Source organism: Cetorhinus maximus, chromosome 24 (assembly GCF_964194155.1).
Source record: "Cetorhinus maximus chromosome 24, sCetMax3.hap1.1, whole genome shotgun sequence".
Classification (NCBI taxonomy): Eukaryota; Metazoa; Chordata; class Chondrichthyes; order Lamniformes; family Cetorhinidae; genus Cetorhinus; species Cetorhinus maximus.
Genome location: NC_135902.1, coordinates 47,955,303 through 47,978,080, shown reverse-complemented (window position 1 = coordinate 47,978,080; position 22,778 = coordinate 47,955,303). Strand labels below are relative to the sequence as shown.

At 38.8% G+C, this 22,778-nt stretch overlaps 1 protein-coding gene and 1 long non-coding RNA gene across 4 annotated transcripts in view; one reads left to right on the top strand and one right to left on the bottom strand.

Moving 5' to 3' along the window:
* Window positions 1-22,778, top strand: part of LOC144699875 (uncharacterized) — a 425,222-nt gene that overhangs the window by 142,523 nt on the left and 259,921 nt on the right. The gene's annotated exons all lie outside the window — the stretch shown is intronic.
* Window positions 1-22,778, bottom strand: part of aspscr1 (ASPSCR1 tether for SLC2A4, UBX domain containing) — a 200,490-nt gene that overhangs the window by 41,519 nt on the left and 136,193 nt on the right. For all 3 annotated transcript variants that reach the window (XM_078571200.1, XM_078571201.1, XM_078571203.1), the window contains one exon: window positions 21,693-21,745. In XM_078571200.1, the coding sequence (XP_078427326.1) occupies window positions 21,693-21,745 (53 nt within the window). The remainder of the gene's footprint in view (window positions 1-21,692; window positions 21,746-22,778) is intronic.

Genomic DNA, 22,778 nt, shown 5'->3' with positions numbered 1-22,778 from the left:
TGTCTTTTTGGCTTGACGGCAGCATCCTGTTAGTGATGAATACCACCCGTGTTAGTGTTGTATAGTAGCAGCGTGAAACGGCTAGCTTCACCCCTCGCATGTTTCTGCTATGTGGATGATGTGTTTGCTATATTTAAATCTGTAGCTGCATGTAACAATTTCTTTACATGTCTTAATGGGCTCCACCCTGTGCTCAAATTCATCTTTGAAATGGGGCAGTCAAATGAACTCCCCTTCCTTGACATACTAGTTGAGAAATCTGCCAGGGGGTTCTCTACCACAAGCCTACCTGCACTGGTCAATATACACGTTGGGATTCTAACAGTTCCACAAGCTGTAAGATCGGTCTTATCAGCAACCTTGCAAATAGGACCCAAGCCATTTACTCACCATACAAGCTTGGTGCTGAAATAGGGCACATCAAAGGCATCCTGCAGGATAATGGTTACCCTGATCAGATCATTTTACGCCGTATATTGCAAAAACTCATGAACAGGCCTAAGGCCTGAAAAGTGCCCAGTTTACCTCATGTTACCCTGGAAGGGCAAGGTATCTCAAAAATTTGAGCAACAGATGAAGCTAGCTATTTCACGCTGCTACTACGCACTAGCAACACGAGTGGTATTCCCCATGAACAGGGTGCTACCATCAAGCCAAAAAGACGTTCTGCCTATCCACAAATGATAGGGAAAAGATAGATTAACACAAATGGTATATGGATTTCAGTGCCAGTGTGATGCTAGGTATGTTGGTCGTATGTCCCAAAGATTGGTGGATTGTATCAAACAGCATGTTCCAGCCACTGTCCACAACAAGCAGGGTACAGGCCATACACACCCAGCTCATGCTTGCAAAACTCAAAACACAGTGTCCAATATTAGATGTGATTCTGAGATTGGACAACATTTGGTAAATAATCTTCAATGTGCTAAGAATTACGCTGACAACCAATTTAAGATTGTCAGTCCGGCTCACAATGTGGTGCATGTGGGTGTACTGGAAGCTACATATATTAATACACAGAGCCCTGTTCTATGCAGGCAAAAAGAATATGCATACACATTGCACATGTTTCAGCTAAACAAAGTAAGTAACAACCATTCGCTGACTCATTCCTCAGGTCAATGCCTTAACCAATCAGGGTCAAGCTGCCTGGTTTAAATTTCAAAAAATGCTTGACAGTTAACTGTCAGTCACCATCACTGGTGCATTCTCCATGGCAACACCACTTGCCAACCAATTAGCACTCACTTCACAGACTATAAATTGTTGTTTTTCCCTTATATCGGTATTCTTGAAGTGTCCTGGTGAGTGCAAGACGAAAAGCTTAGACATGTCTCTTTTTCAGCAATGTGCAACAGTGTGGCTATGTTGACAGTGCCGTAATGTAGTGAAATATATGTAAATGTTTTAAAATTGCAAAAACAAAGGTGATTTAATGAACAGCTTTTCTATATTTACCAGAAATAGGCTATTCCATTCACTATAATCTATTTCATACGTGTGTTTAAAAAAAACACAAATTTGCATTTGTTCTGCCTAGGTAGTTTTAAGTGTTCAATGTACTTGATGTTCATGATCCAACCACTAAAATCAATTACATTGCTTTTTCCTGGTAAATACATAACTTGCTTGCCAAAAACATTATGCTTGGACTAAACTTTTGATTTAGAAAATGCAGCTGAAGATAACTATTTATTTTTGGCAAATAAATTAATGAGCTGAATTACATTCAAAAATTTATATCGATACAAATCATGGAAACATGAAACACCCATTTCAGGTATGACTTGTATCAGAACTCAAGCCTGAAGCATTAACCCATTGCTTTCCTTCATATTGGCTGGGTGATCCATTGTGTATTATGAGCAGTGTCAAATTTTTTGCTTCAGTTTTCTGTCATTTAAAACTTTATTATTTGTATATACCATGGGGAATACCTGACAGTAAAATTCAGATGAAAAATATTAAACTCCTATGAATAGTTTCCTCAATGACACTTGTCAACGCTTAACTGGAGTTAGCAGCTAAGTGGTTTGCTATATGGATCTGGTATGAATTTATCTGCAGTCTGACTAGACATTGAATTGCTGGCTATCATCTTCATTCACTGAATGAAGACTCAACTCATTGAAGTTGTTTTCAAAGAGAAAAGCACATACTAACAATGCGCTGACTACTCTGAAAATCAAGCAACTTCCTGAATGCAATGTGAAAAAGCCATAGAAATATAATAGTAAAATCTTAGAATCCATCTCGGTATAACTACGTTCATCTATTCTGTCTGTGATAGTTTGCTTCAGGTGTTATACTTTGTGAAGCTGTATTCATGTCTTGTGAATGAATTTATATTAAAAATACTGTGGAGAAAATATTGGCCAGTATGATTAATCTCTTAAATTTACTCACCTTTTCTCAACGTAATCTGTGATTGTACTACAAAGAAATCATTACTCTTCTCTAATCATTTAGCAATGCAAACTTTCTTCAACATTTCTTTCAACGTTTAGGAACCCTCAAATGACAAGATTGTTTTCCTTTTAACTTAAGAGCACTCCATATAAGACAAATTGTCAATCTGGAGTTAGAAGCTTTAACCCAAATTCAAGTTTAAGATTATAAATAGATCTTGATTTGTGATGCTAACTGGAACCCCTCGATCATATAGATGCATGGAGATGATTTCCTTTGTAGTGTAATGAAATTATAATCTTCTATAAAAAAAAGGACAAGTTTAAAATTTCATTTCATGGAAACTTGGTCCATTATTTAACTTCTGATTTTAAATAGCTGAAACTCGGTTTAATCCATAATTTTAATTTGCAATATGAAGCTAGTCTTCTATAGAACTGCAAAGTCAGCCTTTGAAAATTTGTTGTTGAGTAATAGATAATAACGGTCATATAAAATTCTTCTTCCCGTTATTTTTTAGACAGACATTAACCAATTTATTTTGTTAAATTGGATTATATGCTTAGGACTGATTAGGGCCAAGGTAGAAGTTCATCCATCCCACCAACTCTACCCGGACCCATCCCTGGGTCAAGGTTCATTGGTAACGGGGTGGAGCCCTCCCAGTGTGATTTTCACTATCACTCCTCAGGAACACGGGGCAATGCTGCAGCTAGACTTATGGTCCCGCACTTGAATTGACAGACCACTAGTTTTTTAAGCACATCTCAGCTAAGGTCTCAAAGTCCACAAATGGAATTTTTTTTGTCCCAAACAGGTAGAAGAGGAGGACTCTACAAGATCATCCCCCTCCACCAGAAGACTTTGAGGCCTTTCACTGCCATTACCCTGAAGCTATATGACCTTCCACTAGAGGTAAAAAGGCAGACAATATGGAAGTGGGATGAGACCAAGCCATACACCCCCACCACAGTAACAGGCGGAGAAAGGGCAATTAGTTGGGGTCCCGACACAGACTGAAAACCCAGGTTAGGACAGAAAGGCAGCAATATGCCTCACCAATTTTTCAGTCAATTCCATGATAACGTTGATTTCAGGCTGGATTGTGGAGCAAAATCTAGTCCATTTGTCAGCGTCATTTCAAGTCCTTAACTTTTTTTTTACTATCAGCAAAACAGTGAATATCCACTAACAGAAGACACCTCCTGAGCTACATTGAAAATACATTATGAAACAAGAATCTGAAACCACAAATCCCAAATGAAGAAGCCAAAAGTGTTCAGCCCACTTCCTGCTATCGCAGCGTCACCCAAGCGCTGAGAGTTCCAAAACATTTAGTCACAAAGAAAATCCAGACGTGGATGTTTCACCCTTTACTTTGCAAACCACAAAGCAGCCTGTAGAAATGTAATATTTCACATAGGTTTGTGATTGAAGATTATGGATTGCAAGCCTGAATGCAGTCAGTAATTGTCAATAATTTGCTTTATTTGAAGATTCCATTGTTGGTATGGCTGTTGTTTGCCATAAAACCTGAACAAGGTCGCTGCAGAAGTAGGGTAACTGGGAATGTGGTACATCGCAACAGTTGAACACAGCCCAGTCAAAGTGTGGCATCACTTTAAATTATGGTACTGCTCCAGATATCAAAACTGCTGTACAAAGTGTGTTTGTTTACCCCCTCCTCTCATACCACCCCCACCCACCCCCTAAATGTTTTTAACAGAAAGCTAACTAAGTGATGAGTGCCAAGCATATTTTGCTTTTGCATGACAGGCGGAAAATATATTCAAAAGTTATCTAGCTATAAATGGTTGTATAATGTTTTTCTAGATTCTTTACGTAGCCTTTTCATAATATTACATGGAAATAGCTCCATAAATTCTCTAAATGTTTATTATGAAATGCCATAGTCAAGGTTCTCATTTAAAAAAACTTTAACAGTTCTGAAGATATAATCTCAATGCATCCTTGATAAGAAAATAAAACAAACTTTAAATCTTCTCCATGTTTAAAATTCCACATATTGCAATCACCACAATATACTTTTTAATGGTGTGCTAAGAATTTTGATAAGTACAAAGTACTCCTCTTCCAATTATCGAGCAGAATAATTAACATTCTGAAAGATAATCAAGAACACTGCACTGAGTTCTTAACAGATTTCAGTTCAAAGTCCTCTGCTTTCTCATTCTCCTAATGCCGCCACTGAAAGTTGTCAATCACCATCTGGGCAAGTACATCAAAGGCTTGGGGACAGCCTGGAGGGGTCAGAGAAAATTCATGGCAGAACCTCGGACTCCCACAGAAGGAAGCCCTGAGAATAACAGTTGCCCTATATAGACAAAATTAACGATTGCAACCGTACACTTCAAAAGGCTCCTGCATTGGCAAATACATTCATTCACAGAGAAAATTGTACACAGTTGGGTCACTTTATTGGCAGACTATACACAGACATTAGTTGACTGTTCAATGCACTGAATGGCACAAACAGCATTCCAATCAAACTTTTCCATTTGAAGACAGAAATTAAAGCTGTGAGGATGGGAAAATTCCTTCCATCTCATGATTCAAAGTGATTAAGGCACCACAGGTCTGTTATGAATTTAATGGATAATCTAATGGGAAGTGGGTTCTTCAGTGGAATGTCTGAAGCTTGTTTCTCCATTGTGTTTCTTGTGATATTATTATCCTGTGCAATAGGAGCGCCCCTCTACATGAAACCAGTGACATCATACATAATTATAATACTGGTTAAAAACAACAATTATTTAAGAAAAATCATTTAAAATGTTAAGTCACCTAATTTTGAAAAAAGAAAAATCACTTACTTCAATCAAAAGCAGAAAATAAGAACAAGTGTGTGGTATAGGATGCTAGAATTGCTAATCTTTCACTCCAGATAAAGATTTCAAATCCAGCCCCAGAATCACTTCCAAGGTGCATCCCTATACGAAGTTAAATCCTTCAATTAAACAGGAAAAAATCTCAGGGCTTGGGAGAAAAACATTTTGTGCATATAATAGGTACCCCGAGTGGTTACTATTGCATTTATATAACACCTTTAATTTCCATGACTTCAAACCCTTTGCAGCCAATGAATTAACTCTTCAATCACAGACGCTGTTGCATAGGAAAATGTAGCAGTCAATTGGTACACAGCAAGGTCCCATGGACAGCAATGAGATAAAGGACTAATTCATCTGTTTTAGTGTTGGTTGCTTACGTCTTGAAATGTGGTTTGAATCATAACTTCCTGAATCAGAGGTGAAAAGTGTTACCACTGAGCTAAGCTGACATTCAGCTTGGTAGGGTGATGTGCCTCAGACTGGAAGGTGTGGGTTCAGATCTGAGCCTTAACTGACATTGGTAGATGATTTTCTTATAAATGGTGAGCTGTTGATTTGAGTTGGACTATGAGGCTCAACACCAAACAAGGTGAGCTAGCCCACAGAGAAAGGTAAAATCTTAAGCTTGTTCTTCGTTCCTTTTGGCAGAATTTGATTGAAATACTCTCCTATACTTTCAGCCAGAGTTTTACACACCTCAGCAGAGGAAATGGCGATGAAGTACGCACAGTTTATGCTCTAATAGAATTGAGTTCAGATACTGTTTATTGAAAGGAAATAAAACACATTAGCTGAAGCATCAATTCCATCCCCTTCCATGTGTGATCTGCCCAAAGGCAGGCCCCTTGGCTCATCATCTGCTGATGCTTCATCCTAAGCCATTTTTTTGTCAGTAGTGATTTGCAGTTGCCTTCCACTCTTAGGGACAGGGGAGGAGGCAGGTCCCAAGTTTATCTTAGCTGGAATGGGAATGAAATCCGCGCGTTAGCATTATTCTGAACCACGCACTAGCCATCCAGCCAACTGAGCTAACCGCCCCCACCCCACCCCCATACATCGATGACAAAAACAATTTAGAGAGGTGTTAAAAGTGGTCAAAATGACCTTGATACTATTGCTGATTACAGTGTAATTGTGCATACTTCACCAGATACATTCCTTGGACTTTTGGGACCGAGTCTTTGAGTGTAATACAATAAGAGTTGTGAAGCAAAAGTAAAAGAAATCTATTAAAATGGAGTACACCATAAGACATCATGGGAAGGGTGGAAGGGAGGCAGGAGAAGAGAAAGAGGAGCGAGATGTAGAGAAAAAGAAGCAAGAGGAGGGCAGTGGAGAAGAGGAGGGAGGAGGAGAGAAGAAAGGAGAACATCTCCATTGTATTAAATCACAGATGAACTTTTCAGTTTTATCAAATGTTTGATTAGCCCAAAATAAGTTATGCTTTACATATTCAATCTTTTCATGCTTTCTGATTTATAAATTTTCTTCATGCCATTCTTAAAAATTGGACCATTATTTAGACCAAACCTGAATCAATTGTAAAACAGATCATATTTTAAATCTTTCTGTAATTGCTTCCTAGTGGCATTTGCAATAAACAATCACCTATCATAAGCAATGATCAACAGTACAGATCTAATGTTAGCTACTATAAAACGGTCAACAGGCTTCAAGAAGCTACAGCATACAGTCGTGGCCTGGATATAGCCAATACTGAAACATACCAGCTGCAACATGATTCATCAAATTTCTCCCTCACCTAATTTTGGGATGAAAAAGGGAAGCTAAACAAGGAATGGAAATGGCAATCCAAAGAATAGAGTTAGCAGCCTGTTCACCTGCCTAGAAGCCAAAAAGGTGCAGAAGCTGGGAGCACATGGAATCTAAACGGAAAAGAAATAGGGAAAGAGAAATAAGAGTTGACACAAACAAGACAAGTGCATGGATTGTCAGAATGTGTTAACTTAAGTATTACCAAACCGCCACATGATTAGGGTAGTGCAAAGTTTCTGCTGAAAATATTGCTAGAGGTGTACTTTTTATTTGGAAGTTAAAATCAATGTGAGAACACATTCTAGGTAGTCAAAAAAAAAAGCACCATCTCATCTGTTTTGATAATAACTGCTGTTCTGACTACAATCAAGTAGAAGGAAGAACTTTTGCTAGCAGTCTAGATGTAGAATACTAGTTCATGAAAAACAGGACGACAGGTCACAGTCTAAAACTCAGATTCCCGGAGGATCCTCTCTGCCTTTAAAGAAACAAGCACTGGTACATAACTATGCTAATTATAGCCAAAGTACTGCCTTGTAATTCATGAATGGATACACACACTCGTGCTTATGTAGCAGTCCATGCCTTTCACAACAGTGCAGCCACATGTGTTTGTAAGTTTATTTTTGTTCCTTCCCAAGTAATCTGATGGATTAAATCAGGGTTTGAAATTACTATCATCTTGTTTGCCCAGAGCAAACATACTTTTGGTATTGCTGTACATCAATGGAGATTTTTGCTCTGCAGCCAAATATGCAAACTGATTTGAAGCATTTTATGCAGCTGAACGTGCAAGGAAAAAAAATGACAAAGATTAACCCAAACCTTAAAGTTAAAAACAAAACAATTTTAATACTTCTCAAATCTGTGTGTATACTCACATAACAGATTCGTGAACTTTGGACTTGCAATATATTTGGTAAACACAAATTAAAGTTGCTGATTATTTTAGTGCAGATGACCTACAGATTTACATACGACAAATCAGTGTTGACCTAATCTAAGAGTTGCTAAATCAAACTGTTTCACGTTTAGCGGTATATTGATAAGAGTGTGACATTTGGAAGCGAGTGTCAACACCAAAGAGCTTGAGGGCAGCTGGATGTCAAAGCTAACAGAGAGCTACTCTGATGTCCATCACTCACATCTGTCAGCTTCCTATTCCTGTCCCATTAAAAGCTCGAGCTTTCTTGCTCCTAACCTGAAGCCATTAATTTCTTTTTTACATCAAGGCAGCAGATTGCCCGACTGGGCCAGAAAACATCAAGCTACCATCAGATAAACAAGTCTATTATTGGCAGGAGTGATCAAAGCACTGCATATCACTCAGTTTGCCAATTCTCCTTGGCTTTCTACTTCAGAAAATCAAACACAGATGAAGCCTCATAGATCCTCAAAGTGAAATTGGTATCAACTCTCTTAAAAAAAAATCCTATTGTTCTAGAAAATGGGAGCATGATGAAAATATCATAAACTTTTGGATCAACCTTAAAGCAAATAAAATCCAATAGCACCACTTCATTTGGGACTTTTATTTATTGGACCCAAACACTGATTGTTCCCATCATATTGCAGTGCCCCACCACAAGTGTGCGGTTAGAAACTATTGTCCACAGTCAGAAGGTGGGTTTTTGGCAAGGAATATAAATAATTAGCTGGCCTACGTAAGATTATCGGTCAGAATCAAACATTTACACAAACCACCTAGTTTAATCATGTAATGTGTCACTGCTCATTTTAAATGTTTGTACAATCTACTTTGTTGACTCCTACTGTGACATCAGTTCATTTTCAGGCTTCAATAAACCCCTTACAGTTTTCTTTACTTAAAAAAAAAATGAAGATGACAATGTCAGTATGAGAATAGGATTTTTCAAATATCACTTTAGCATTTACATTGACAAAATTTAACCTCTCAGATCTTGCTGTGAGTGGTGAAGGAATGGCTTTCGCCATTCACTGCGTGTACAGTTGCCCAAAGACATTGCTTGGGCTTGTCAGCAGCGATTTCTTGTTCACTGGTGTCTATTCAATGAAGCACCCTTTACCAGGAATCCGTGGTGTTTGTGAACAGGTAAAGCAGAAGGGAGGCTCTTCAACTAATCAGACTGAAGAATTCTCAATAAGACACGCAGGCTGCAAAGCGGGAACTGAGGAATAGGAAGTATAAATTACATTTAAATTATTGTACAGGAAGCGAAACACAGATTGGGGCCTATACATGGGATTAAGGGTAGGGTGGGGAAGAGAGAGAGAAACAAAATTTTTTTTAAATCTGCAACGTTGTTATTCTTCTGGGGGAATGAGACACCACGATTACAAATTTACTTTTTCACAATTACAGGTTGTTCAGCAATAATTACATATTCTACCATTAAAAACGCAGTTATTCCTATTATGCAAACCCTAACATTTTCCTTTCTCTTTAGACCCAGAATAGTGTGTCATTAGCCTAGGTTCATGCCATTAAATTGATCTCTTCAGATTCTACTGGTGAACACTGCAACATTACAGCCTGTGGATCTTTATGTTCCACGTAAATGCTCTGCGAGCAACAGAATTATTGGCGCCAAGGACCATGCTTCCATTCAAATCAATCTTGCTGATGTTGACAAAGTAACAGGAAGATTTAATGGTCAGCACAAAACCTATGCTATCTGTGGAGCTATCCGTAGGATGGGTGAATCAGATGATTGTATCTTGAGGCTGGCTAAGAATGATGGCATTGTGGCCAAAGCTGTCTAACAAGCTGAAGACTCAAGTTATTGGAAGTTTCATGTTTGTATAAAAATAAAGTCAAGCAAAAACCTAAAACAAAAAAAAAAAAATTACAGCCTGTGGGGAAGCAGAGCATTGGTGACAGTAACTTCCAGATTTCTGCATTTAACATGTGTATGTGTGCACTCCAGCTGTTAGTTTTATCCTGTAATAATGCCCAGCACTAACAGCCTTGCCATTAGTGTTACAGCAAAATCTGGTGACTCAAAATTTAAAAACAAGTACGTTATATCCATTTTGTATCATTGTATCACATACGGGTAAAACATCAGGCTGGAAACAAATCAAAACACAACAAATTTAATTACAAGGTTTTGGATGATAAACTGATGAATAAGCTACTTCAAATGAGAGACAGAGCTCTTCAGAATGTAAGTTCTTTGATGAGCTAACAAACGGCAGACGAAGCTAATTCAGTAGATTTCTAAAAGGCCTTCGATAAAGTACTGCATATTTAATGAATAGGGTCAGAGCATGCAGAGTCAGGAGACCTGCCTTGCTTGGCTGCAAGACAGAAGCAAAAAGTAGGAGTAAAAGGTAGTTATTTAGAGTGGTGGGTGGGGGAGGTGGCGGGGAGGAGGGAGGGAATGGGGTCCCACAAGGATCAGTGTTTGGAACACTATTGTTCACAACTTATATTAACAATTTAGACCACAAGAAATTACAAGACAACATTAAGAAATTTGCAGAATGGGCATATAATTGGCAACTGAATTTCAATATAATTAAGTGTGATGTGTTACATTTTGGTTAGAAAAATGGGGCACAGGACCAAAGGGATCTAACAGTCCAAACACACAAATTATTAAAAGTAGTAATGCAGGTTAATAAGGCCATAAAAATCCAAAGCAAGCACTAGGGTTTACTCCTTGAGGGATCAACTTGAAAAGTTGAGAAGTTATGCTAAATTTGTATCGAACTTTGGTTGGACTAGATTTCTGAAAAGGATGCAGAGGCACTGGAGAGGATGCAAAAACAATTTACAAAGATGATATATATGGTTATACCTATGAGAAAAGGATAAATAGGCTGGGTCTCTTTTTCTTGTAAAAAGACTGAGGTGTAACTTAACAGGAACATTGGAGCAGAAGTAGAGCATTCAGCCCCTCAAGCCTGCCCCGCCATTCAACTAGATCATGGCTGATTGTCTACCTCAACGCCATTTTCCCGTGCTATCCTCATATTCCTTGATGCCATTAGCATCTAGAAATCTATTGATTTCCATCTTGAACATACTCAATGGCTGAGCTTCCACAGCCCTCTGTGGAAGAGAATTTCAAAGATTCACTACCCTTTGAGTGAAGAAATTCCTCCTCATCTCAGTCCTCAATGGCTGTCCCTTATTCTGATACTGTGTCCCCCTGGTTCTAGACCCCTCAACCACAGGAAACATCCTTTCTGCATCTACCCTGTCTGGTCCCCTAAGAATTTTGTATGTTTCAATGAGATCAACACTGATTCTTCTAAATTCTGGAGAATACAGGCCCAGTCTCCTCAATCTCTCATAAGACAGTCCCGCCATCCCAAGTATTAGTCCGGTGTACCTCTGCCGCACTCTCTCGATGACAAGTATATTCTTCCTTAGATATGGGGTCCAAAACTGTACACAATACTCCGGATGCGGTCTCACCAAGGTTCTATACAATTGAAGCAAGACATCTTTACTCCTGTACTCAAATACTCGTGATAAAGACCAACATACCATTTACCTTCCTAACTGCTTGCAGCATCTGCATGTTAGCTTTCGGTGGCTTATGATCACCCAGGTCCTTTTGGACATCAATGCTGTTCCAGAATCTATAGAATTTTGAAAGATAACCACCAATATATCACTCTCTAAAGCCATCTCTTCCAACACTCTGTGATCAATGGGACCCAGGGATTTATCAACTTTTTTCAGTCCTGTTAATTTCTCCAGCGCTACTTTTTTACGAATACAAATGTATTTCAGTTCCTCATTCCTGCTAGACCCTTGGTTCTCCACTATTTCTAAGAGGTTTTTTGTATCTTCCTCCATGAAAGCAGACACAAAATAATTATTTAGCTTCTCTGCCATTTCTCTATTCCCCATTATAAATTCTCCTGTCTCTGTCTGTAATGGACCCACCACATTTGTCTTTGCTAATCTTTTCCTTTTTACATACACAGAGCTTTTACAGTCTGTTTTTATATGTTTCCTGCTAGTGTATATTCATATTCTATTCTCCCTTTCATTATCAATTTCTTGGTCTGTCTTTGCTGAATTCTAAAATGCTCCCAATCTTCAGGCTTACTACTTTTTTGGCAACTTTATAAGCCTCTTCCTTTGATCTAATATAATCTTTAACTTCCTTTGTTAGCTCTGGTTGACTCACTTTTCCTGTTGGATTTTTGTGCCTCAAAGGATTGCATATTTGCTGTAAACCATGTATTAATTCTTTAAATACGAGCCATTGCCTGTCTACCATCACACCTTTTAATGTATTTTCCCAACCTACCACAGCCAACTTGCCCCTCATACCTTCAGTTTCCTTTGTTTAGATTTAAAACTCCATTTTCGAATGAAGTACATGGTTTCCAAACTTAGTGGAAAACTCCATCACATTATGGTCACTCTTCCCTAAAGGTTCTTTTTACAACAAGGTTATCAATTAGCCCTTTGTCATTGCATAATACTAGATCTAAAATAACTTGTTCGCTAGTTGGTTCCTCAACATACTGCTCTAGGAAACCATCTCGTACACGTTCCAGGAATTCATCCTCCACAGCATTAATACTCATTAGGTTTACCCAGTCTATATGCAAGATTGAAATCCCCCGTGATTACTGTATTACCCTTGTTACATGCACTTCTAATTTCCTGATATGTACTGTGCCCTACAACACCACTACTGTTTGGTGGCCTAAAAACAACTCGCACCAATGTTTGCTGCCCCTTGCTGTTTCTTAGCTCCAACCAAACAGATTCTCTACCTTGTTCTTCTGATCCAAGATCCGCTCTCACTAATGTGCTGATCTCATCCCTTTCCTTTTTGCCTGTCCTTCCTAAATGTTGAATATCCTTGAAAATTTGGTACCTAGCTTTGGTCACCCTGCAGCCAAGTCTCTGTAATGGCAATTAGATCATACCCGTTTGCTTCTATTTTGTGCCATCAATTCACCTACTTTGTTGCAAATGCTGCCTGCATTCAGATAGATTGCCTTTAATTCTGCCTTTTTAATATTATTCTGTATTTACTCTATTTGATGCTGGCATCCGTTTCTGCTGCCTTCCACTTCTGTTTACTAATTTTCTACTTCCCATTGCCAGCTTTGTTTATCTCCTATCTGAATTTCCTCTCAGGTTCCCAACCCCCCTGTCAAGCTAGCTTAAACCCTCCCGACAGCACTAGCAAATCTCCCCGCGAGGATATTAGTCTCAGTCTTGCTAAGGTGTAAACCCATCCTCCTTGTACAGGTCCCAACTGCTCCAGAACCAGTTCCAATGCCCCAGAAATCTAAAAACATCCCTCCTACACCATTTCGCCAGCCACGTGTTCATTCGGTCAATCCTCTTGTTTCTACACTCACTAGCATATGATACTGGAAGTAATCCTGAGATCATTGCCTTGGAGGCCTGCTTTTCAAACTCTTTTCTAGCTCCCTAAAATCTGCTTTCAGGACCTCATCCCTCTTTTTACCTATGTCATTGATACCAACGTGGACCAAGAACTCTAGCTGTTCACCCTCCACCGAAAGAATGCCCTGCACGTGTTCAGTGATATCTTTGACCCTTTGACCGTGGCATCAGGGAGACAACATACCATCCTAGAGCCATGTATACAGCCACAGAAACACCTGCCTGTTCCCCTATCAAATCTCCTACCACTATTGTTCTTCCACACCTATGCAGCTGAACCACCCATGCTGCCATGAATTTGGCTCTTGCTACACTACTCTACATCACTCTCACCAGCATCCAAAATCGCAAACCGGTTAGTAAGCAAGGTAGGCTCAGGGAACTCCTGCACTCCCTGCCTGGTGCTCCTAGATTGTCTGGTGGTCACCTATTCCCTCTCTGCCTGCACGCTCCTAATCTGTGGTGTGACCATCTCCTTAAATGTGCTATTCACTTAGTTCTCAGTTTTGCAGATGCACCACAGTGACTCTAGCCATCGCTCGAGTTCCAAAACCCAGAGCTCAAGTCTTTGCAGCTGGTGACACTTTCTGCATGTGTTCGTTTAGGCCGCATGAAGTATCCACGACTTTCCATATGCCACAGGATGCAGAGTCCATGCGATCGAGCTGCCCTGCCATACCCTAAACTTACCTTCGTACTATTTACTATGAATTGGAGACTAGAAAGTAAAAGATAGAATTGCTAACACTTACTCACCAATCAGCTCTTTCTCCTCTGCCTATAAGATAGGTACCTAAGGGTTATGTAAAACTTTTACATTGTTCTATGATCCAGCTTTTAACATAACTTTCCTAAAAGTAGTGAATTAATCTAGCTATTTGCACACAGACCTTTACAGAACATACTCACCAGCCAATCAACTTACAGTTTTGCTGTGATGTCACTTTGTTTTTTTTTCATTCTTCCTTCAAACTCAGTGTGCGGCAATCCAAGCAGCTGAGTGGTGTGCCTCTCTGTCTCCCAGGTAAGCACAGGCTTTGAGCCTCGGCCCCGATTTATATCCTCCTGCTCCGGACTAGTTCCATGTAGGTCCACCACCTCTCCCACTCCCAGGTAAGCCCCCGTTTTCATCTGTAGAGGCTGCAAGAACCTCGAACCAATCAATTACTTATTTTCCTGTGACATCACACTAGATTTTTCTCAGAACGTGGTTGGTCCACTCTGGAGCCATAAACTGGACTGGACTGACTGCCTGTCTCAGGGTCCTCCTCTCGCCCACTCCTCTAGGTGTTGCTGACTGCTTGTCTTGGGGTCCTCCTCTCACCCGCTCCTCTAGGTGTTGCTGACTGCATGTCTCAGGGTCCTCCTCTCGCCTGCTCCTCTAGGTACTACTGCCAGCCTGTATGGGGAACCCGCTCCTCTAGGTGCTGCTGCCTACCTGTCTGGGGCTCCTCCTCCTACCTGCTTTACTAGGTGCTGCTGACTGTCTGTCTCGGGGTCCACTTCTCACCCGCTCCTCTTCGTCATTAAAATTATGAAAGCCTTCGATCAAGTAGACACAGGGAGAGGGTTTCCACTTTTGGAGAACAACAAAACTAGAGACCATCATTATATAAGATAGTAACCAGGAAATCCAGAAGAAACATCTTTACCAACGAGTGTTGAGAATGTAGATCTGGGGTCTATAGGATGATGAGGTACAGAAATGGATTGCAAAGCTAGGTTCTAGAGTCACAAAATTGAGGCTCAGTTTTACACACTTCATCAAGGCGTGTAAAATACTAAATGCTGCAGATAAGATTAATGAAAGTAAATGAGGTCAATAGGACCAAAAGGACATAAATAGTGACAAATTTGAAAAGAATACGAAGAATTATTTCTCAAGCCCGTTAATATTTCTAATAATAAACCAAGTGACATGGAGGCAAGAGCATTTGGGGAATTCAAAATACACCTGGATGCTAGGCTGAGTTAGGGTAATAAATGGCCTTTTCTTATCCTGGATGTTGTTGCATTATAAAGACATATCGTAACATGTTGTTAGAATGCAAGAAAGGGATGACACTAAGAATATGGGCTAACTGGACATCCTATTTTTATTAATAAAGCGCAACATTGTTTACAAACCTTGTTGTTAAATCTATGAAGTAGAGACACATTTTCTCATCAGCAGAAGATCTAGCAGTGATTTTATTTTTCCATGTTATTACAATGCTAATGTCAAGATTTGAATGGCTGGATAAATCACATGTACAGAGTGCTGTAACCATGCCCATAATGGCTGGCTCAGTGTCAAGCCAATTAATCTAAATTTATAAGGATTCAAATGTTTTAGAAATTATTGCGTACAGAATAATGGGTAGCTGCGGGGCAGGGGGAGAAATCCTAAGGCAGCGACCTCATTAAGGAGTTCAGATGACACTACAAATGGGCAAGTTAAATCTCAAGTGGTTTATAATTCAGGTAAACCCAGAGATAAAATTTCAGTCTCAAAAATCACCCCAGGGTATCCATTTTGAATATACATCAAGTTCACAGGATGGGCTTAGTCTATTTTCTGTCATTCCTTTTAATGTCAGCAGGTATCATGAAAGATGCCAGCAGCTCCATGGGCCCACCAGCTCTAAAGTGTGAGGATGTAGAGTTTAAGAACTAATGATTGTAGTATAATCATTCAATATGGAGTGATAATGAAAAATTGCTTTGTAATTTTGTGATAAATATATAAATAAACAGCAACTTTTTTAATATGCAGGGTAAGCCAGCCTTAGTAATTCCATTCAAATAGTTAATTATTTAAAATGTTTCTTCAAATAATTCGAGTGTAAATAAAATGCTTTAAAATGTTTCTGGTTGGGGTACACAGCACAGCATAAGTAAACAGAAGGACGCCCAGTCACAAACTCACTGGCCTTGTAATGGAATGAGTGAATCAAATTCTAATGTGGTAAATGGTTAACATGCATTTCTCTTTCTGCAGTCTCTGGCACACATCAAAATCCCAATGCTGGTATTTACATGTTAAAATGCCTAAAAACAGCAGAATACCTTTTTTTTTTCCGAGACTGTTGCAATTTGTGAGTACAAGTTCAGTATTTATCATGATTGCTCATGTCTATTTTGATCACTCATTCTGTCTTAAGTGTTTCCGTGTGTCAAGTGACCATCTCAAAGAAAGTTCAGACACCAAAATATGCGTATAAGATAAAACTAGCTTGTGATGTTGAAACCTTTTTTTTTAAAGAGCTGATTGCAGCTGGACAGAAAGAACAATCTGCTGTATTTATAAATTACACTAACATCAGAGGCAGGAAGCAGAAAGCTGATGTTAGGCCCTCATTAAATAACGTTTCAAAGGAGGCTCTCCAGACAGCCAACATGGCTGTCAGGTAAAAAGATTCCACTGCAGAAATGACTTTCCCCAGTACAAACAATTAAATGAAGCAAGTGGTCAGGGTTAGTTTATTAACTTGCTTTCAATGCACTAATTGCAGTACGAATATATAGACAAACAATGACAGATAGGTAAAGGCTCTCTGGCCCGTCCAGCCTGTCCCACGCATAGGTACACTCCACCGCACCCAAAATCATGCAATCTCTTGGGAGAGGCGAAAAACTCAGATCAAGCTCCCTGCCAATTCAGAGGGGGGAAAAAATCTGCAAAATCCCTGGCCCATCTGGGCAGTTGAAATTAGTTCAGGTGATCATTCTGGCCCAGAATTCCCTTAAGCGGTGCTCTGCAGGAATCGGTGCTGTAAGGGGTGATACTCACACCAATCAGAAACAGGCCCAGTTCTCGATGGAAGGAATTCATCAAATCAGCAAGAGATGACAGCCTGTTCCAGAGATCCACTATTCTATGGGAAAAGAACCACCTCCTGACATCTAACCTATATCTTTCCTTAGACAACTTAAAACTGTGGCCTACAGTCGGGCAGCTTTAGCAGGAACAGTGGTTCCAGCACCAATTCTTGCAGAACACCACTTCCCAACTTTTGCCTTATATTTAGTCCTCACTCCGTTTTCTATTTTGCAGCCAGCTTGTTATCCTTTCTACTGGAGAGACCAGAGTCATAAGTCTACTATGCATTTATCAAAGCACTTTTAGATGTCCTGGGGTCATGAAAAGTGTTACATAAACACAAGTTTTTTCTTTTACGAGATGCTGCAATGTAATTCCTTAAACTTACCATTCATTTTTTTTAAAATGGCAGAACAACCACTGTGGAAAAACATTCATGATTGCTGCACGTAACTTCAGCACAGTTCTCGGTTGGTATTTTTACTTTATGGGTATCAACACTAAATAAAAATGTGCCCATTACATAAAAGTACAATAGATCCTGTTGTGATCCTAACGAGTGAAAGGGGGTGAGCTATCTGAAACTCTACCCACATTAAAAAGTGTGTCTGACATCACAATTCTATTGATGTGGGCAAACTCAAACAGTAAAAGGGTGGAGGTAAAAATCTGAAATTCTAATACATGACAGATGATACAGGGTGGATCTCAAAGTCAATGGTAATTAATACACACTTTTGGAATATGAAGAGCCAACACTTTGTTGTAAACATGACACCATTATTATCTGGCCCATCTGTAGAAAGTCTTCAAAATAAATTCCCATACTACTTTAAAGAATGGCTACACCATTTCATGAAAGTTCCAGCCTACTCAAAAATGTAACCCTTGAATGTTACACATCCTTTACTCATTTTTGCTTTTATCAATGGATAATTAAACCTTCCTGCAAAGCAAAAAGGATTACTCACAGATAAAAAGCAGAATTCCTTTTGCCAGCAAATGTTAAGTTTTCATACCTGTGGGTTGGTATTTCTAACTGATCCAGGTTTTGCATTTGTTGAAAATATGGAACGCCACTGTTTTCCCCTCTGTGCCCATACAGTATTTTATAAGCTTCTGTGCTCTTAAATACACTTAGAGCTTGTGCAGTGACGCATTGATATATCAATTTGAAAAAGAAAATTCAACAGGCCCATTTACAAAACTGAATCAAACAGATTAAGGAAATGTTCAGCAGGTAGGAAGGTTTTGTGTTCAGTCAAAAACTTCTAAATTGGCCTACGAAAGATTACGGAACAACATCAATATTTCTGTAGCTACATTTTCCCAGGGACTAGCCTACCTTGTTAATTTAACAATAATAATAAATTTCACCTACAAAGTAGAATATTACAGTGTTGATTTGTCAGCAACATGTAATATTAGAAGAGAAAAATGTCAGGAAATAACCAAGATGGTAAATCAACCAACCCAATTTGGATGCTGAACACAAAGGCTATAACACCACCTTCCACCACGACATGTGGTTTGGACATCTTAAGATGTCATAGGAATTGTATAAATAGCTTATATAGACAAGTCAGTAGGTATTTTGACACTTTACAGTTTGAACTGAAAACACAATATCATGAGTTACGTTCTGAAATACATGTGTTTTACTCTGAAGCTGCTGGAAATTTTAGATACACAATGGTTTTATTACAGGAATAATTCTGTTGACACTTCAAAGGCATTCAAGTATCCTTCCGACAGCGCTAGTGCATGAAAGATTACATATAATTATAGAAATCCATAATTATACATCATTGCAAAAACTAGTTAGTCCTTAAATACTTTTAATATCTTAGTTTTGTCTATCAATTGGCTCCTAGAAATTGAAGTGACTTTATGCTAACTCTTACTTAACCAATTTTACCATACTTGGTCCACACAGCTACAAATGAAATTCAAAATATAGGATCTATATTTATTGATGTCAGAGAAAGAGAGGTTATTTGGCTGTCAAAGATACACCAATTATTCCCAAAACTGAGTTACAAAGTACTCCAAGTCAATTGATGAAGTTTTCAAGCATTGGCCAATAATACAACGGTACTTAGAACAAGTGCACTTCACATATACATGGTCTGAGTTAGATGGATCTGGACAGTGCTAAACAGAAACTTTCTGCTAACACCGCGCAATTGCCCTCAGCTGCTTTATTAGGGCACTTAACCAAAATTGTCAACTCTATGTAGTTTATACAAAAGATCAACTAAAATGATTTCCCCTAAAAGTAAATACTCCATGTATGTATGTGCTCTTGCACAACATCGTTCAATTTCAAGTTTTCCTAATAAAAGCCCATTCCTCAAATGTTGCCATCTCTAATTGGGGCCGGGGTATACGTGCCTCCAAGAGTTCCAGGAAGCAATGTCACACAATGAGAATACTTGAGAAAAATACACAAGTACAAATTCGCTGCGATCCCATCCATTCTATTCCATTCTGGCTCTTTGTGCATTGTCATCATTGGGAAGAAAGGCATGGAAACATTTTGTTTACAAAGGATACACAGGTAAAGGATGGGTGACTTCTAAGTTGACCATTTGAGTACTAGTGTGGTAATGCAACCTCCACTGTGAATTTTTCAAAAAGTTATCTTTTGCACTGTTTAACCAGGGCAGGCCTGGTTGGGGCTTTGGGGGGCGGTGAGCAAGCTGCAATCCTCACCTCAACTGAAGATACGAGATAATGAAAAGTACAATCCTCTGCTGATTTGGCTTCTGCCAAACCTGGAATACCGCAATTAATTGTAACCACCTCAGTAGAGAACAGTTAACTCAGCCCAGACTGGAAATCCAATCTAGGATCTCTGTGGTGTGCAGGTTGAGCACTAACATGTGTTACAAACCAAGATATTAAGGGAGTCAATTAAGAGCATTATTTGTATTACCATACCAATGCAACCAATGATGTTTCAATGATATGGCAACATAATGGGGAGCTGCTATTTCAACTTAACTACTTACAAAGTTAAATGTATTCATTAAAATTACTTTATGTTGTACAAGTATTATAAGAGAATGGATCAAAGCCAACAAAATAATAAATATATCAATGCATGAGTCAGATAACTCATCAATAATCAGCAATCATAGCCCAACCTTTGATTTTTCACATGTCAGAATACTGGTATCACATTGCTGCTAGTAATCCATAAATGCTTTTATACTCATTACAACTACACGCTGATAATTAAAAAAGTACGTTTGTAGCCTTATTAATCAAACTCTTCTGAGTTAGATCATTCAAAGCCAACACGTAGCAATGTGCAAAGAGAAGATCAGATGTGCGTTGTATGAAAACTATTACTGCCCAAGGCCTGATTGCAAAATGGAGCAAACCTGGAACACAGTAACCTATCAGACAAATAGTCTGAGGGTTGAAGTAGAGAACAGTTATATTAAAAAACAAGTTGGCATCCACAAACATCATACCCACCCTTATGTATCTTGAGCTAATTAAGACATTCTGAATCATCTTTCAAATTGAAAACACAAGTATACAGGGACTAACCACTTTCATTACAAATCTGTAATTAGATTTCTGTTATTAATTATGCATAATCTTTTATACAATACAACCATTAAAAGGGAACTTCGGTTTCTTTGAAGCAATGTCAACACAATAAGATTGCTCATCATTAGTAAGTACTCCAGCTGGTTTCCAGAAAATTAATTAAGAAAATAGTTTCCAAACACATCATTCATGATGTTTAGCTTTTAGCTAGAATGAAGTATTGAATTTGAACATCGTTTTCTTTTGTAACAGCATTAAGAATTAAGAAAATGTCCTGTACAGTTTTGAATACCTTACCTGCAGTGGAATCACTCCACTGAAACTAGCTCTATCAGAACACATCTATTACAAAGTTACAATAAAAAATAGAAAATAAGGACCACAGTACTTGCTTAAAAGCTATCTCCAATCTTTTCCAGTCCTGCTGAAAGGTCGTCAACCTGAAACGTTAGCATTGCTTCACTCTCTATAGACACTGCTAGACATGCTGAGTATCCCCAGCATTTCCTGTTTTTATTTCAGATTTCTAGTAGCTACAGTATTTTGCTTTTCTAAAACATAGTTGTTCGTCTAAGCAGTTGTTAGATTTTCTGCTACTTTCTTCTTCCACCACCACCCCTCTTCAAACCCAAGCATAAAAAAAGCTGGACTCCACTGCTAATCAGACTTAACAACCAACAAGGATTTTGTTTGTCCAAAGTATTATTAGCTCTAAATTGTTTCTGGATAATGTTTAGCAAAAATATAAAGCTAAGTGAAAAATGTGAACATATTATAAATATTTAGATATTCATATTTCTTTAAATAATCTATTAAGTTGATTTTCAATCAATTGCACATTAAGTGCAACAAGTAATCATCACAGGTTGGATTCTGAAGAATAAGTGAAAGCAAGTGTCTGCAATCTTACCTCGAACAATGTTGCAGTTGGGTCGTCAAGAAGTACTTTAGGTGGTGTTTTAACTACAAAAATAGAAACCTTTATGAGAATAAAGTAAATCTCAATAGATTCATTGGCTGACCTGAGAAACAGGACTATAGGTACATTACTGAACCAAAAAGGAGGACCTGCAATATTGTATCAACCTTAATCTTAACATATTCAATAACCTTTAATACAGCTTTCAATTTCAAACCTCTTCTAGATATGACTTGTAACTGATTTAAAAATTGTTAAATAAAAGAGCAACTGGTTACTACTACATTCTTCAGACCAACTGATAAAGTGAACTGTGAACACCCACACTATTCTCTAAAGCCACAGTAGCAGGTAGCGATATTTCATGCACTTACGTGTTTGGCTCAACCAAACACTTAGTTAATAATACACTTTGGAAAGGGATTTTATAATAGCAAAAAGGCACAATGCCCCTGAACCTTGGGAAATAATCTTTGAGAAGAAAATAATCCTTACAATAAACTTCCTCTAAGGGAAAGGTATTTTAATTTAATTCTTCTGTACTTTTGAATTTTTAAGGCCTGAAATAAGTTCTATGATTGTCATATCCTCCCAACTAACTACCCATCTTGCAATATAAGATCATCCAGAGGCATTTCACAGAGAGGTGCAGGGAAAAAAATGGATGCCAAACCATAGGAGGAGACAGTAACCTGTACAAAGCAGTGTCTTAAAGGAGGAGGGGGGGTTTAGGGAGGAAATCCCAGATTTAGGGCCAAGGAGGGCGAAGGCATGGCTGCTAACGGCAGGGTGAAAGAAGGGTGAGGGATACAAGATAGAATGTCAGACAAGCAGTGTGACAGCAAAGAGGCAATGGAGGGGTTGAGAAAGTTGGTGGAGAGGTATGCTGAGCACATGCAACTCTATCTGCATAAGCTGACTCATGTCTGCAAATGAGGTCACCAAGGGGCAGCATGTAGAGGAGGTGGCCAAGGGTGGATTCTTGGGATATTCTCACTGCAGAGATAGGAACAGAATCCATCAGTAGAGGTGTTCCAACTACAATTGGGCAGGTTAAGAATGGATTGAAGCGAGTGC